General features: G+C 41.1%; 1 protein-coding gene across 1 annotated transcript in view; it reads right to left on the reverse strand.

The window, feature by feature from the left end:
* The window catches only part of LOC129860416 (pro-neuregulin-3, membrane-bound isoform-like), a 299,464-nt gene that overhangs the window by 41,414 nt on the left and 242,001 nt on the right, over positions 1 to 16,049 (reverse strand). The window contains exons 5-6 of the mRNA XM_055930805.1: positions 13,745 to 13,847; positions 4,629 to 4,755 (exon numbers count right to left, since the gene is read on the reverse strand). Coding sequence (XP_055786780.1) covers positions 4,629 to 4,755; positions 13,745 to 13,847 — 230 coding nt within the window. The remainder of the gene's footprint in view (positions 1 to 4,628; positions 4,756 to 13,744; positions 13,848 to 16,049) is intronic.

Below are 16,049 nucleotides of genomic sequence, written 5' to 3' on the forward strand. Positions count from 1 at the left end.
CATAATACTTGTCGATTTTAGGATTTTGTGCGGTTTTTAGTGATGATATCAACTATCATCACTAAAAATACCACTCTTGCCTATTTCGTCTCGCGCATGCGCTAGGGTCGCATAGAAACACAATTGCAACTAACTCGCCGCGATCACTGTGACGTTCCAGAATAAGGCGAATTCTACAATATAATTCTATCTCCATAAAAAGCACCCTGCAATGGTTTAAGAAGAAGCGCTGGACTGTTCTACAGTGACCAGAGTCCAGATCACATCCATAACCAGTGGAGGCTGCTGAGGGGAGCACGGCTCATATTAATGGCTGGAACCGAACGTGTTTGGTGTATTGGATACCATTCCACTGATTCCGTTCCATCCATTACCACAAGCCCGTCCTCCCAAATTAAGATGCCACCAACCTCCTGTTTCCATAACCTATGGTGAGCGCTGAAAACAGCAGTTGGTGAAGGGCACGTTTTGAAAGCAGAATACTTTTTAAGGTCTACATGCTCATGGTAAAAAACAAATCAACAATTGCATTTCAAATAATGAATCTCAGATATATGTAGGACCCTGTAAAAATCTGCGTTGCGGAGAACGCAGAAGGAGTCACATAATTCAGATAAAATGTACTTCAACATAATTCAAAAATTGTTTGAATTTAATAGGAAATTAACTAAATGTATTGAACACATTAGAAAATACATTTATTTGCCCAAGTTAATCATGAGACATGAACAAAATGTATCGTCAGTGATTTGAATTTCCTGGCACTTTCTTAAGACACATGAATGCCCCTCTGTGTGTGTGCGTTTGCGGGGCACATTGTGTAGCCATTAGCGAAACCTTTTAAATTGTTAATTACAAAGTGATATCATGATTATTTGCATCAATCAGGTGGCCATTTGTTTTGTAAACTCTGCAGTCTTATGAGCACTACAGTAACTAACTTGCATTAAAGGGTAACTACACCAAAAAATCTAAATGTCATACATTTTTCCCGGATATCAAAAGTGGTCTCCTGATTTGGTTTAAGCATTGTGGGTCCCACTCATAGACATTAAAACCAGTATAGCGACAGCGCTGACGTCATCCACATATTCCTATGGACACCCCCGATGGCGAATTAATTTGAAGCGAGCCATATTGCTGAATAGGCCTGAATGGCACCGTAACTAGCAACTAGCAAAGAATCATGGTCGATGTAGATGTTTTCATCCTGCCTGAGAGAGTCAACAGAGTGATCTGTGTCAGCACGTGGCCCCGTGTGACGACAAATGCAGGAGTCAGAATGGATCACTATTTCATTAAATATCTCTATTTGTAGCAAACTTTTCAAGAATGAACCGTGGGGATCGAAATTGATCATAATAAATAATTACTTTTTGGGGCACTTCTGGCGATCGTAATTTATAGGCTTTCTAGGGCAGACCGGGAGTTTTGGCACCCCTAGGTTGCTACGCAGTGGTTGACCAGCAGAATTTGTGACTTCATGCTCCAGACCGGACACTGGGGGCCTGGTCCCTCTTCACACTGATCTCACTCCAGTCCAAATACGTGGGGCAATATTAGTTTGTAGCCCAGACCGTTCGGACGCTACAAACGTTGTCGTGAGAAGATTTTCAGGATGTGTTCTAGTCTGACAAACAGCGCTTTAGCTCTGCCACTTTCACCGCAGATACGGAAGGCCGTCATAGGTAGATGTGGTGGATTGAGACATAGCCCATATGATGATATCTCTACCAAATGATATCTCTACTTCCATGACTTTTTTAAACCAGTACCGGTTTATCTTCAGACGAGTCCCGTGATACTTGTGGAGGTCGTAGAACAAAACAGAGAACATCATCGAGTGAGTCTCCCCTTTCCATAGTGGGGTCATATGAGTGTGTAGCCCAAATGGACAGATATTGGCACATCAGCGGTACAGACTTCAGACGAGTGCCGGGGGGTTTGAGGGAGTCATGGAGCAAAATGGAGAACATCATTGTGAGTCTCCCTTTTCCATAGTGGGGTCATATGTGACCCACCACCTGGATTCGGTCCCATGTAACAAAATTTGAAATAGTTTTTTTATCATTAGATTAATGTAGAGACTCCGAGCTGGAAAATTTATATATCATACAATGCAGTTCAGGAACAATGAGAAAGTAATTCTGCTTTGAAAGTTGATAAACTTGCAACCGTGAATGTTTTGGTACACTTACTGGAAGGTTCTTCTTTGTCTACACTTATTCTGTCACGCCTGCTCCCTCTCGCCCTCGCTGGAGCTCGAAGGCGCCAGGCTGCCTAGCATTACGCACACCGGTTTCCATCATTACGCGCAGCTGCACAATATTGGACTCACCTGGACTCCATTACTTTGTTGATTACCCCCTCTATATCTGTCTGCTCCTCACTTTGTTCAGGGTGTCAGCATTGATGTCGTTATTTTTCCCATGTCCAGATGCTGTTCCTGTTCTGTTTCATGCCCGTGTTTAATTAAATGTTCACTCCCTGTACCTGCTTCTCGCCTCCAGTGTCGATTCTTACACATTTAGCATCGGTCACACCCTCTTAAGCCTTAGCCCCACCCATCTCTTTAAGGATTCACAGTGTAGTTAACAAGCAAATATTTCAAGACAAAAAGTGGTGAAAGTAGTAGCAAAGTAAGTAGTAGTAAAAAATAAACATTATCTGGTCCTTGGCCTTTATCCTAATTCTTCACATTATCATCTCCAGTAAACACACATTATATCAAATAAAATGTATGTTTATTTGTCACATGCACAGAAGGTGTAAACGGTACAGTGAAAAAACTCACTGTACCGTTTACAGTTCTTCCAGTTCTTCATGATATCTTAAAAAAAAGCTGCGGTAGACAGGATTATCAGCACATACTTAGCAGTTAATGTTATCGACATAAGCATGCTACATGGCAGACCAATCCGAACTCATCTCTCGTCATGGAACTCATCTCTTGGCATGTCCACCCCATCCATTATCTCAGCCAATCATGGCTAGTGGGAAGGTTCCTGTATTTTTCCATGGCTCAACCTACTATGCTCGTTATTGAACTATTTTATTCGTATTTACAGATGGCATACACGTTTGTAATTACGGCACATTAAAGTTCACATGTTCCAGAAGGCACTTCTAAAAAATGAAAAAATAAAACAAAAGTGCCTCTCCTGTGAAGTAGTGACGTGCAACACACGCCTAGTTTCTTAAAACGGGTCACATATTAGTTTGTAGCCCAAACTGTTCGGACACTACAGATGTTTTTGTGAGAAGACATATTTTCGAGATGTGTCCTGGTCGCTGTAGCTCTGCCACTTTCCACCGCAGATGCGGAAGGCAACATAGGTGTATGTGTTGGATTGAGATGTAGCCCAGATGTAGCCCTTTATCTTTAAGATCGACTCTTAAAGATAAAGTAAAACTTTTTCAACTACCACAAAAATTATTTTAGCACATCCCACAATTTTTCTTCAAGTAAAATTACCATCTAGTTGTTGTTTATGGTTTTATTGACATATATAAGGTGGTAGTAGGTGAGATGGGAAGATATAAGAGAGAAATATAGCACAGAAATGTGTGGGACCGGGGATCAAATCCCTGCCTCGGTGACACGATGCAATTTGATATACTAGGTCAGCAGCACTACCGCCAGACCAGTCCATGGCACAGCATCCATTTGACATTTTAACAAAACATACATATACTGTATATGTAAACATCAAAGTAGCATACCATATAAGAAACTAGATGGTAATTCTCCATTTAGAAAAATTGTGGGACTTGCTTTAGCTCTTTCATACTATTTTTTGTGGTAGTGGAAGGAGTGTTCTGGTTTTAGATTTGAAAAGCAGTGAAGTAGACTAAGATTTCATAGTTTTGTCGAACTTGTTGGGAAAGTATTAAAAATGTCAGTTGTTTGTAAAAGATGACAGAATATTTTATTGATGTGGTTACTAAAACAGCTACGTTGTTTGATTGGTTGGAGATATTTCTATTCTGATTTAGATTTGAAAAACAGAGAAGTAATTCAAGATGTCATAACCTCTATCAGGGATCATCAACTCGATTAATTTGTCTCCCTATTATGCATGGGAATACTTGGGAACAAATTTAATAAATTAAAATCACTTGGAGCGAATTTCCTGGTATTTTTACAGTCTTTTATGTCCAACAATGAAAAAGCACACCAAAAAATTATTTGGTGGGCCAAATAAAACCACCCATGGGCCAAAAGTTCGGCCCGCGTGCCGCCAGTTGGGAAACTCTGCTCTAAGTTTGGGGCTAAATTGCTGGGAAAGCGGTCAAAGTAGCTGATTTGTGTCAAAAGTAATGTCAGACATTGTTTACAGTGAATAGAATGTTGGAAGTCATGATGTCACAATGGGACCTTCAGAATTATTTAATTTGTCCACTTTTAATCCCATTAGTGGATGAGGCTTTTAAAGAAGGACAAAAAGTATACATGTTATCTAAAATTTTTATACAAGTACCCTGGTCCTGACCGGTCTGCGTGTTTTATGAATTACATTTATAGCTTTAACGGTGTAAGAGGAGTAGTGTTCCAATAAATAATACAACATATTCAATTATCTCAAGTCCCATTAATAATTGAATAAAATGCTGGTTCCTTATCTCACCTTTTGAAGCTGCCAGCCACACTGAGGCCTTGGGCTCGATTTAGACATGAACCCAGAGGCGTTGATACTGCACACCCTCAGGTTCCGGCTCTCCAAGAAGTGTGCCCGGAGCTTTTCCCTGTGTGTCCTGCAGAGGGCAAGAGAAGCCATACTGAGTTTAATACAAAGCCCCACCTTCAGATTTCATGATCCTCAGATCATACTGTAAAGTACGTTGCTCTGGGTCAGAGCTTTGTGTACCTGGATCTTGTACACTCATCCACTGTATTTGTACTGCTCGTGGAGTAGGCATCACCCTCATCCACTTATGATAGAGTTTGTCAGCTCTATATGCTCAGAAGAAAATGTTATGACATTGGGTATCTAACAAAAGGTATAATGCATTCAACTTGTTATGAGCATGCATATATTATAAGACTTGTAATGTTTTGTCTTCCAATATGGCAATATTTAAATGAATTTAAATTGGCTGATAATAACTTGCTCTGTGCTGAGTTTTCCCCTAGGTACAGATCTAGGATCAGCTTCCCCTCCCCATTCCTAACCATTAGTGGGGAAAATGCAAAACTCCCCCAAGATCAGCATCTAGGCAAGGGGTGTCAAACTCATTCCATAGGTCTATTTTCACCTTTAAATTAAGCCCGAGACCACCAGGTGTGGAAAGTTCCATACTAATTAGTGACCTTAATTCATCAATCAAGGACAAGGGAGGAGTGAAAACCCGCAGACACTCGGCCCTTTGACATCTCTGTTTTTCTGGATCAGGGTCTTTACTTCCTGTACTAGGCCCTTTGACATCTGTGGGGGAACTTCACTCTACACCAATATGATGATACTATACATTATAAGATACCTTCTATGGGTCCGATCACAAGTCTTTCAGTGTATTAACTAATTCTAGAACCGCTGGGCCTCGATGGACCCCCCTTCAAGCGAATGAGCAGTCATTCTGACTGAAACACTCTAACAGTGTAATTCATATATTTAATGTATGCTATCTCAAAATAATAATGTGGTTGTGCTTATGAAGGCCTTGGGTAACATTAGAATACAATTTTTAGTTTACTTCAAATAACAAAATAGCATCTTCATTAGTTTATGTTACTGGAAGCTAAATGTAAAAAAAATCGAACCAAAAACCCCCCCGCCTAAATTCAAGTTTAATCCATTTTATTTGCGGAGTGCCTTTGTTAAAACTATGGAAATTAAAGGATGTGCATTGGAACATGGTAACAGCTTATTTATAAAAAATTATTATTTTTTAAATCCCCAATCTTTTTTTATTTTTTATTGAACCAGGCAAATCAGTTAAGAACTAATTATTATTTACAATGACGGCCTACCCCGGCCATACCCTAACCCGGATGAGGGCCAATTGTGCGCCGCCCTATGGGACTCCCAATCACGGCCAGTTCCAGATACAGTCTGGAATCGAACCAGGGTCTGTAGTGACACCTCTAGCACTGAGATGCGGTGCCTTAGACCACTGCGTCACTCGGGAGCCCCCAAATCACCGAGATGCACGGTCAAAAGACACTCGATCAAATGAGGAAAATATCAGTAGCCTAAATATCATTATAAGCGCCAAGTGGCCTTCATAAATAGTGCAGCTCAGCACAAAAACAATAATGCCATTATAATGAATATGTAGACATGACAGCAGTCAAAAATAGTGAATTATGCTTATATTGTGTGCCTCTTCATACAATGGCATCAGTTGGATTTCACTAAGCTGTTATCCCTTTGTTCTAAAGTTGACACAATTTCTTAACTTTCACTTGCTTGACACACTTTGACATACACTATATGGTCAAAAATATGTAGGCACTTGCTCGTCAAACATCTCATTCCGAAATCATGGGCATTAACATGGAGTTGGTTCCCCCTTTGCTGCTATACCAGCCTCCACGCTTCTGGGAAGTCTTTCCACTAGGTGTTGAAACATTGTTGCGGGGACATACTTCCATTCAGCCACAAGAGTGTTAGTGAGGTCCGGCACTGATGTTGGGTGATTAGGCCTGGCTCACAGTCGGTGTTCCAATTCATCCCGAGGTGTTCGATGGGGTTGAGGTCAGGCCTCTGTGCAGGCCAGTCAAGTTCTTCCACACCGATCTCGACAAACCATTTCTGCATGGACATCGCTTTGTGCACGGGGATATTGTCATGCTGAAACAGGAAAGAGCCTTCCCCAAACCGTTACTTCAAAGTTGGAAGCACAGAATTGTCTAGAATGTCATTGTATGCTGTAGCGTTAATATTTCCCTAAACTGGAACTAAAGGGCCTAGCCCGAACCATGAATAACAGCCCAAGACCATTATTCCTCCTCCACCAATCTTTACAGTTGGCAATATGCATTGGGGCAGGTAGCGTTCTCCTGGCATCTGCCAATCCCAGATTCGTCCATCGGACTGCCAGGTGGTGAAGCGTGATTCATTACTCCAGAGAACACGTTTCCACTCCAGAGTCCAATAGTAGCAAGCTTTACACCACTCTAGCTGACACTTGGCATTGCGCGTGGTGATCTTAGGCCTTTGTGCGGCTGCTCGGCCATGAAACCCATTTCATGAAGCTCCTGACGAACAGTTCTTGTACTGATGTTGCTTCCAGGGGCAGTTTGGAACTCGGTATTGAGAGTTGCAACCGAGGACAGATGATTTTTCAGCACTCGGTGGTCCAATTCTGTGAGCTTGTGTGGCTTACCATTTCATGGCTGAGCCATTGTTGCTCCTAGATGTTTCCACTTCACAATAACAGCACTTACAGTTGAGCGGGGAGGTATTTGACAAACTGACTTCTTGGAAAGGTGGCATCCTATGACGGTGCCACGTTGAAAGTCACTGAGCTCCTCAGTATGGGCCATTCTACTGCCAATGTTTGTCTATGGAGATTGCATGGCTGTTTGCTCGATTTCATACACCTGTCAGCAACGGATGTGGCTGAAATAGCCGAATCCACTCATTTTGAAGGGGTGTCCAAATGCTTTTGTATATATAGTGTACCTTCGTTTGGATGTAGTGCATAGTTCTATCTTTAATGTGTTATGTTGTCTTGTCATTCTTCAGCACCTTTGTAGACTGAAACTGTAGACTGATAAGACATCTTTGATTCGGTGGACTGCTGCTGTATAGGATACATACCATTTTAAGATTATAATTAGAATGGATCAATAACAATATAATGGCTCTCCCTCTGCTTAATTCACAATTGGTGATTACATAATTGTGCATCATTCGCTTCCCCTCACTCATCAACTCACCTATTTTCACCATCATACTTTACTTAATTTATTTCATCTGTTGTTATATGTGTGAAAATAGTTTTGGTGTAGTTTAAGTTAAGTTTCAAGGCAATTATCAGGGTGATTATCAGCTGGGCACTGCACTTTGAACTGTCGGAAGAAGTATTGGACCCAACCCTATTGGGAAAAGGATGGGAAACAGGGGGAAACCATTCCAAAAAATGACATGCCCTGATAAAACTAGTTATAACTCCAGTTCTGTTGTAAATTTTAAGATTCAAACACCCAACAGTGTGTTAAAAAGTCTTGTTAAATAGACAAAATGACTGCTTTAGCAGTTCTGGTGTTAAGTGAAGTGTTTGTCAAAAGCAAGACACCAAGGGAAAATGGCAAGGCTTTTGATTGTGCAAAGGCAACAAAAGGAGAATATCATATTTCCAGGCCTGAAGGAGCTGTTTCTTACACAGTGAGAACTACTGAATGAAATAAACAATTTGTATTATATTGTATCTCTATGGTGATAACACTGTGTGGGTTGTTCCCACACCATTGTATTGCATGAACAAAACTCAACATTCTTCGTCTTCATAGAGGGCAAGATCGTATAGAGACTTTTGAAAGTGTGCTGCAGCAAGGATGTATGTACGTACAGTACATATTGTGAAATTGCAGTATGAGTGTATTCATACGAGAACTGCGTTTATTTGTCACCGTCATTATGTTATCGAACTTAACTGAACAAAAATATAAACGCAACTTGTAAAGTTGAACAAAACTCAACATTCTTCGTCTTCATAGAGGGCAAGATCGTATAGAGACTTTTGAAAGTGTGCTGCAGCAAGGATGTATGTACGTACAGTACATATTGTGAAATTGCAGTATGAGTGTATTCATACGAGAACTGCGTTTATTTGTCACCGTCATTATGTTATCGAACTTAACTGAACAAAAATATAAACGCAACTTGTAAAGTTGAAATAAAAAATCACAGATATTTTCCATACGCACCAAAAGCTTATTTCTCTCAACTTTTGTTCACACAATTAGTTAATATCCCTGTTAGTGAGCATATCTCCTTTGCCAAGATAATTCATCCACCTGACAGGTGTGGCAGTTCAAGAAGCTGATTAAACAGCATGATCATTACACAGGTGCACCAACCTCAGAACCGCGGACCACGTGTAACCACGACAGCCCAGGACCACCCCATTCCGGCTTCTTCACCTGCGGGATCGTCAGAGGAGAGGGGGGGGCATGCCGAGGAGTATTTATGTCTGTAATAATGCCATTTTTGGGTGGGGAAATTATTCTGATTGGTTCGGCCTGGCTCCCCAGTGGGTGGGCCTATGCCCTCCCAGTCCCACCCATGGCTGCACGCCTGCTAGTCTTGTAAAATCCAAATTTATTTATTTCAATTGACTGATTTCCTTCTATGAACTGTAACTCAGTAAAATCTATGAAATTGTTGCATGTTGCATTTTTGTTCGGTATAGTATAATGGCAGATTCAGATTGTAACTTTGAGCAACAAAACAACCCGAAATCAGTCATTTTTTATGGAAGGAAGCAAGAGATATTTGATTGTTGGCAACTACAGATGATGTATATAAACAGTAAATTAATAAGAGGGTGCACTATTTCTAAGGCACTGTGTCACCATCTTTATACTCCTACACCATTGTTTAGAAGGTTATGGAAGATATAGAAATGCATTTATTAATGGCTACATTTGTGTTTGCTAGGTATACAGTGGGTTGCGAAAGTATTCACCCCTCTTGGCATTTTTCCTATTTGGTTGCATTTCAACCTGGAGTTGCTGACAACATTTATTGACCACAACAACATAACTACTGAACACAAAGACATCTTCGGACCACACAACTACTGACCACCCAACTTCTGACCACATCTAGATGAACAAAACCACAAAACTACTAAAAACAACGACACAACAACAAATATTGACCACAACCACCAAACCTCTGACCACAACCATACAACGACTGGCCACAACCACACAACTACCGAAAACAACCACACAACTTCTAACCACAACCACATAGCTACAATGGCTTGCGAAAGTATTCACCCCAATTGTCATTTTTCTTATTTTGTTGGAATAAAAATAGATATTAGGGGGGTTTGTATCATTTGATTTACACAACATGCCTACCACTTTGAAGATGCAAAATATTTTTTATTGTGAAACAAACAAGAAATTAGACAAGAAAATTTAAAACTTGAGCGTGCGTAACTATCCATCATTCCTTCAATTCTGACCAGTTTCCCAGTCCCCGGGGTGATGAGAGGTATTGGGTTTGCGCCAGATAGAGTTTTCCTTGATGGCCAAAAAGCAAAATGTTTGTCTCATCTGACCAGTGTACCTTCTTCCATATGTTTGGAGAGTCTCCCACATGCCATTTGGTGAACACCAAATGTGTTTGCTTATTTTGTTCTTTAAGCAATGGCTTTGTTCTGGCCACTCTTCCATAAAGCCCAGCTCTGTGGAGTGTACGGATTAAAGTGGCCCTATGGACAGATACTCCAATCTCCGCTGTGGAGCTTTGCAGCTCCTTCAGGGTTATCTTTGGTCTTTTTGTTGCTTCTCTGATTAATGTCCTCCTTGCCTGGTCCATGAGATTTGGTGGGCGGTCCTCTCTTTCCTGGTTTGTTGTGGTGCCATATTCTTTCATTTTTTAAATAATGGATTTAATGGTGCTCTGTGGGATATACAGAGTTTAGCATATTTTTGGTCTTCATGGTGTCGCTTGCTTAGTGGTGTTGCAGACTCTGGGGCCTTTCAGAACAGGTGTATATGTACCGAGATCATGTAACAGATCATGTGACACTTAAATAAAGTCCACCTATGTGCAATCTAACTAATTATGTGACTTCTGAAGGTAATTGGTTGCACTAGATCTTTTTTTAGGGGCTTCATAGCAAAGGGAGTGAATACATATATCGAATATAGAGTTTTTTGAAAAAGTTATTTTTTTCATTTCACTTCACCAATTTGGACTATTTTGTGTATGTCCATTACATGAAATAGAAATACAAATCAATTTAAATTACAGGTTGTAACATAACAAAATAGGAAAATGCCAAGGGGGATGAATACTTTCGCAAGGCACTGTATTCTAGACACCTTCATACACACTTAAATTGTATATGAACAAAGTCTCATTAAACATTTTAAATGTTTCTGTCCCTACTACAACAAAGAAATACTTAAATACATGCAATTTTTACTTTGAAATATTGCATTGAAAATGTGATTGGATTTGGAACCGGGCAGGCTCTCGGGCGTGAGCCAGGTGCCTCATTCAAAGCCCAGGGCAAGCAATGAGTAGGATTTTGTGTTTCAAATGCAAAAGTGATTGCGTTTGATAAAAACGCTTAACCTGCCTTCCCAATTAAACTAGTTTGAAAATTCAAATATGCATTTTATGGAAAAGGGATTTATGTTTCTGTACAGTCGTGGCCAAAAGTTTTGAGAATGACACAAATGTTAATTTTCACAAAGTCTGCTGCCTCAGTTTGAATGAAGGCAATTTGCATATACTCCAGAATGTTATGATGAGTGATCAGATGAATTGCAATTAATTGCAAAGTCCCTCTTTGCCATGCAAATGAACTGAATCCCCAAAAAACATTTCCACTGCATTTCAGCCCTGCCACAAAAGGACCAGCTGACATCATGTCAGTGATTCTCTCGTTAACACAGGTGTGAGTGTTGACGAGGACACGGCTGGAGATCACTTTGTCATGCTGATTGAGTTCGAATAACAGACTGGTTGCTTCAAAAGGAGGGTTGTGCTTAGAATCATTGTTCTTCATTTGTCATTCATGGTTACCTTCAAGGAAACACCGGCCGTCATCATTGCTTTGCACAAAAAGAGCTTCACAGGCTTAAGGATATTGCTGCCAGTAAGATTGCACCTAAATCAACCATTTATCGGATCATCAAGAACTTCAAGGAGAGCGGTTCAATTGTTGTGAAGAAGGCTTCAGGGTTAGCCTTCAAGAAGGCTTTAATGTCATTTTCTCTGATGAATCCCCTTTCCGATTGTTTGGGGCATCCGGGAAAAACTTGTCCGGAGAAGACAAGGTGAGCGCTACCATCAGTCCTGTGTCATGCCAACAGTAAAGCATCCTGAGACCATTCATGTGTGGGGTTGCTTCTCAGCCAAGGGAGTGGGCTCACTCACAATTTTGCCTAAGAACACAGCCATGAATAAAGAATGGTACCAACACATCCTCTGAGAGCAACTTCTCCCAACCATACAGGAACAGTTTGGTGACGAACAATGCCTTTTCCAGCATGATGGAGCACCTTGCCACAAGGCAAAAGTGATAACTAAGTGGCTCGGGGAACAAAACATCGTTATTTTTGGTCCATGGCCAGGAAACCCCCCAGACCTTAATCCCATTGAGAATTTGTGGTCAATCCTCAAGATGCGGGTGGACAAACAAAAACCCACAAATTCTGACAAACTCCAAGGATTGATTATGCAAGAATGGGCTGCCATTAGTCAGGATGTGGCCCAAAAGTTAATTGACAGCGTGCCAGGGCGGATTTCAGAGGTCTTGAAAAAGAAGGGTCAACACTGCAAATATTGACTCCTTGCATCAACTTCATGTAATTGTCAATAATAGCCTTTGACATTTATGAAATGCTTGTAATTATACTTCAGTATTCCATAGTAACATCTGACAAAAACATCTAAAGACACTGAGGCAGCAGACTTTGTGAAAATTAATATTTGTGTCATTCTCAAAACGTTTGGCCACGACTGTACTATGCACTATGCTGCCTTGTTGACAACATGACTGAGTGGTGCAGATTACTGTTCCGTTTGAGAAGGGCGCTTCTGCCCGTTCACGTCACTGGCTATAAAGCGATGCAGCCTCATTCAAATTCCAGCAATGCAGCTTATGATTACCCTGAGAGGAAATCTCTTGCTAGGCAACTTAACAGTAACACCAAAGACAGTACAGTATGAAGATGGGCAGAAACTGCTTCGCCAATAGACATCCCCGATCACACTTGTAAGCCACGCCATCGCAACGTTGGCTAGCTAAGCTGAAACGCAGAAACGCCATCTCGTGCCGTCAAATCAAAAGCACTCCTTTGATATAAAGTTGTTTTTGACCAAAATGAAAATGTGTCAGTTATTTAAGACATTGGCTCGAGTCTAGGTTGTGCCAAAAGATTTAGAGAAAATTAAAACAACTAAGGAAGAATTTTTCGCTTCTCAAACCCCGGCCTGGTCTGCTTTGCAAGCGCCTCTGGATTCAGAAACTCTGTGGTAACATGTGAAGACTAACATGTCAAGGCAGCTTTACAGTATCATACTGCTGAATAGCCTACCACCAACATGCTGTTTTGCATATTGTTCGGGAAGAGAAACCCATGAGGGGAGATTTTGGCATCAAAATAGTGGCAAATAGTGAGCAATGGCAATTGACTGTAAAAGACAGGCACTTGTTGGAAACTTTTTTAGGTTTCCAACTGCACTTGTGTTAACAGCAGTTAACAAACCATGATTCCATGTTTAAAAAAAATCAACAAACTGCAGAAAAAGTATATTACTGTGCATTAGCCTTTACCTATGGTTACTGTTGAGGATGAGTACATTATTCCGATTAGACATACACTTTGAAACAAGAATGGTGTCTTTTGTCATATTTCTAAGTACAGCATCAATGAGCCACAGCTGGAGACTAACACTCTTCGCCATTATATAAACATAAGCTCAGTATATCCTTTTACACCAGGGCTGCACCTGTAGTTTACTATGCTAATATCCCATGATGATACACTTTTCCATTCGTTGTTTGGAGGTATACTTAGCTACTCAGTGTGACCCTCACTCACTTGTTGCGGCGATAGAGAGCCATGCATGCCATTCCGAGAAAACAGATCCCTGAGGCAACGCTGAAGATGGACAGCACCTTTCTCTGGTAAGTCTCACGGCTTTCTGTGGAGACACAGGCAAATAGATATGATGTTAAAGCCACTCGCTGTATATGCATGTAGAGTACCTTCTCTGCAGAGACACAGGCAAAATAGTACTGTTAAAGAGTACTATCAAAGAGTGAGCCACCAAGAAAAAAGTAAAATGAAGAATCACACACCACACACAAATCCTTGCTAGTAACACGCACAATAGTAATAATGGGTTTTGTGAAAACAAGAAAAAAACATATTAAATCCACATTTTGTAAGATGTGCATGTCAAAGCAAATTGTATTTGTCACATGCGCCGAATACAACAGGTGTCGGACTTTACCGTGAAATGCGTACTTACAAGCCCTTAACAACAATGCATTTTTAAGAAAAATAAGAATTAAGAAAAATATTTACTAAATAAAACAAAGTAAAATATAAAAGAGCAACAATAAAATAACAAAAACGAGGCTATGTACAAGGGGTACCGGTACTTAGTCAATGTGCGGTGCTACAGGTTAGTCAAGGTAATTGAGGAAATATGTACATGTAGGTAGGGGAAATTGATTATACATAGATAATAAACAGCGAGTAGCAGTGGCGTAAAAAAAATGCAAATAGTCTGAGTGGTCATTTGATTAGCTGTTCAGCAGTCTTAAGGCTTGATGTTAGAAGCTGTCAATAAGCCTTTTGGACCTAGACTTGGTGCTCCGGTACTGATTGCCGTGCGGTAGCAGAGAGAACAGACTATGACTAGGGTGTCTGTAGTCTTTGGCAATTTTTAGGGCCTTCCTCTGACATCGCCTGGTATAGAGGTCCTGGATGGCAGGAAGCTTGGCCTTAGTGATGTACTGGGCATAACTCACTACCCTCAGTAGCGCCTTGCGGTTGGAGGCCGAGCAGTTGCCATACCAGGCGGTGATGCAACCAGTCAGGATGCTCTCGATGGTGCAGCTGGAGAATTTTGAGGATATGAGAACCCATGCCAAATCTTTTTAGTCTCCTGAGGGGGAATAGGCTTTGTCGTGCCCTCTTCACGACTGTCTTGGTGTGTTTGGACCATGATAGTTTGTTAGTGATGTGGACACTATATTGCACGCTCTTATAATTAGCCATGACTCGAAGAACCCTGGAGTTTCTCAAGGAACCCTAGAGTTATTAAAGTAACCATTCTAGTTAATGGGTTCATATTTGCACCTTTGGTTAGTTGAGGGATTCTTGGAGGAACCTTTAATGTTTCAAGCATATTTGTCGCTATATTTAGAGAGTTGTCAGACCCCTCCAGCAACTTGGTAAAAGAGTCTTTTCGGTAATGCCTTTGGGGAGGTTTCACAACGAGGATTTCTATGGTTTTGATAGCATTTAGCTACTTTTCCCACTCAATTCTGCCACAAACAAGAGTGGGAGAAGCTGTCTGTGTAGCAGGTATCAGAGCAATGGCACACACACAGGAGGAGAAAAAGGGGAGGTGGTGTACAGCAGGAGAGGTGGCAAAAATGGATGTCGGGGACCGCAGCTGTGCCAGAGCAAGGCAAATTGCTGCTGTTTGTATTTATTATGGATCCCCATTAGCTGCTGCCAAGGCAGAGTCCATGTGTACGTGTGTGTATAGTGTGTAAATTTATCACGTGTGTGTTTGCATCTGTCTGTGCCTGTGTTTGTGTTACTTCCACTGTCACCCCTGTACCATAAGGTGTATTTTGACCTGATTCTACTGCTTGCATCAGTTACCTGATGGGGAATAGAGTTCCATGTTGTCATCGCTCTATGAAGTACTGTGTGCCTCCCATAGTCTGTTCTGGACTTCTGGAAGAGACCTCTGGTAGCAAGTCTTGTGGTGTATGAATGGGTGTCCGAGCTGTGTGCAAGTATTTTAAATAGACAGCTCGGTACCTTCAGCTTGTCAACACCTCTTACAAAAACAAGTAGTGATGAAGTCAATCTCTCTTCCACTTTGAGCCATGAGAGATTGACATGCATGTCATTAATGTTAGCTCTCTAAGTACTTTTCCCAGATCTCTCTTTGTGGCACCTGACCAGACGACTGAACAGTAGACCAGGTTGCGAAAAAACAGGGTCTGTAGGACCTGCCTTGTTGATAGTATTGTTAAGAAGGCAGAGCAACACTTTATTATGGACAGACTTCTCCCCATCTTATCTACTGTTGTATCAATATGTTTTGACCATGACAGTTTACAATCTAGGGTTACTCTAAGCAGTTTAGTCGCCTCAA

This window comes from Salvelinus fontinalis, chromosome 8 (assembly GCF_029448725.1).
Source record: "Salvelinus fontinalis isolate EN_2023a chromosome 8, ASM2944872v1, whole genome shotgun sequence".
In the NCBI taxonomy this organism is placed as follows: Eukaryota; Metazoa; Chordata; class Actinopteri; order Salmoniformes; family Salmonidae; genus Salvelinus; species Salvelinus fontinalis.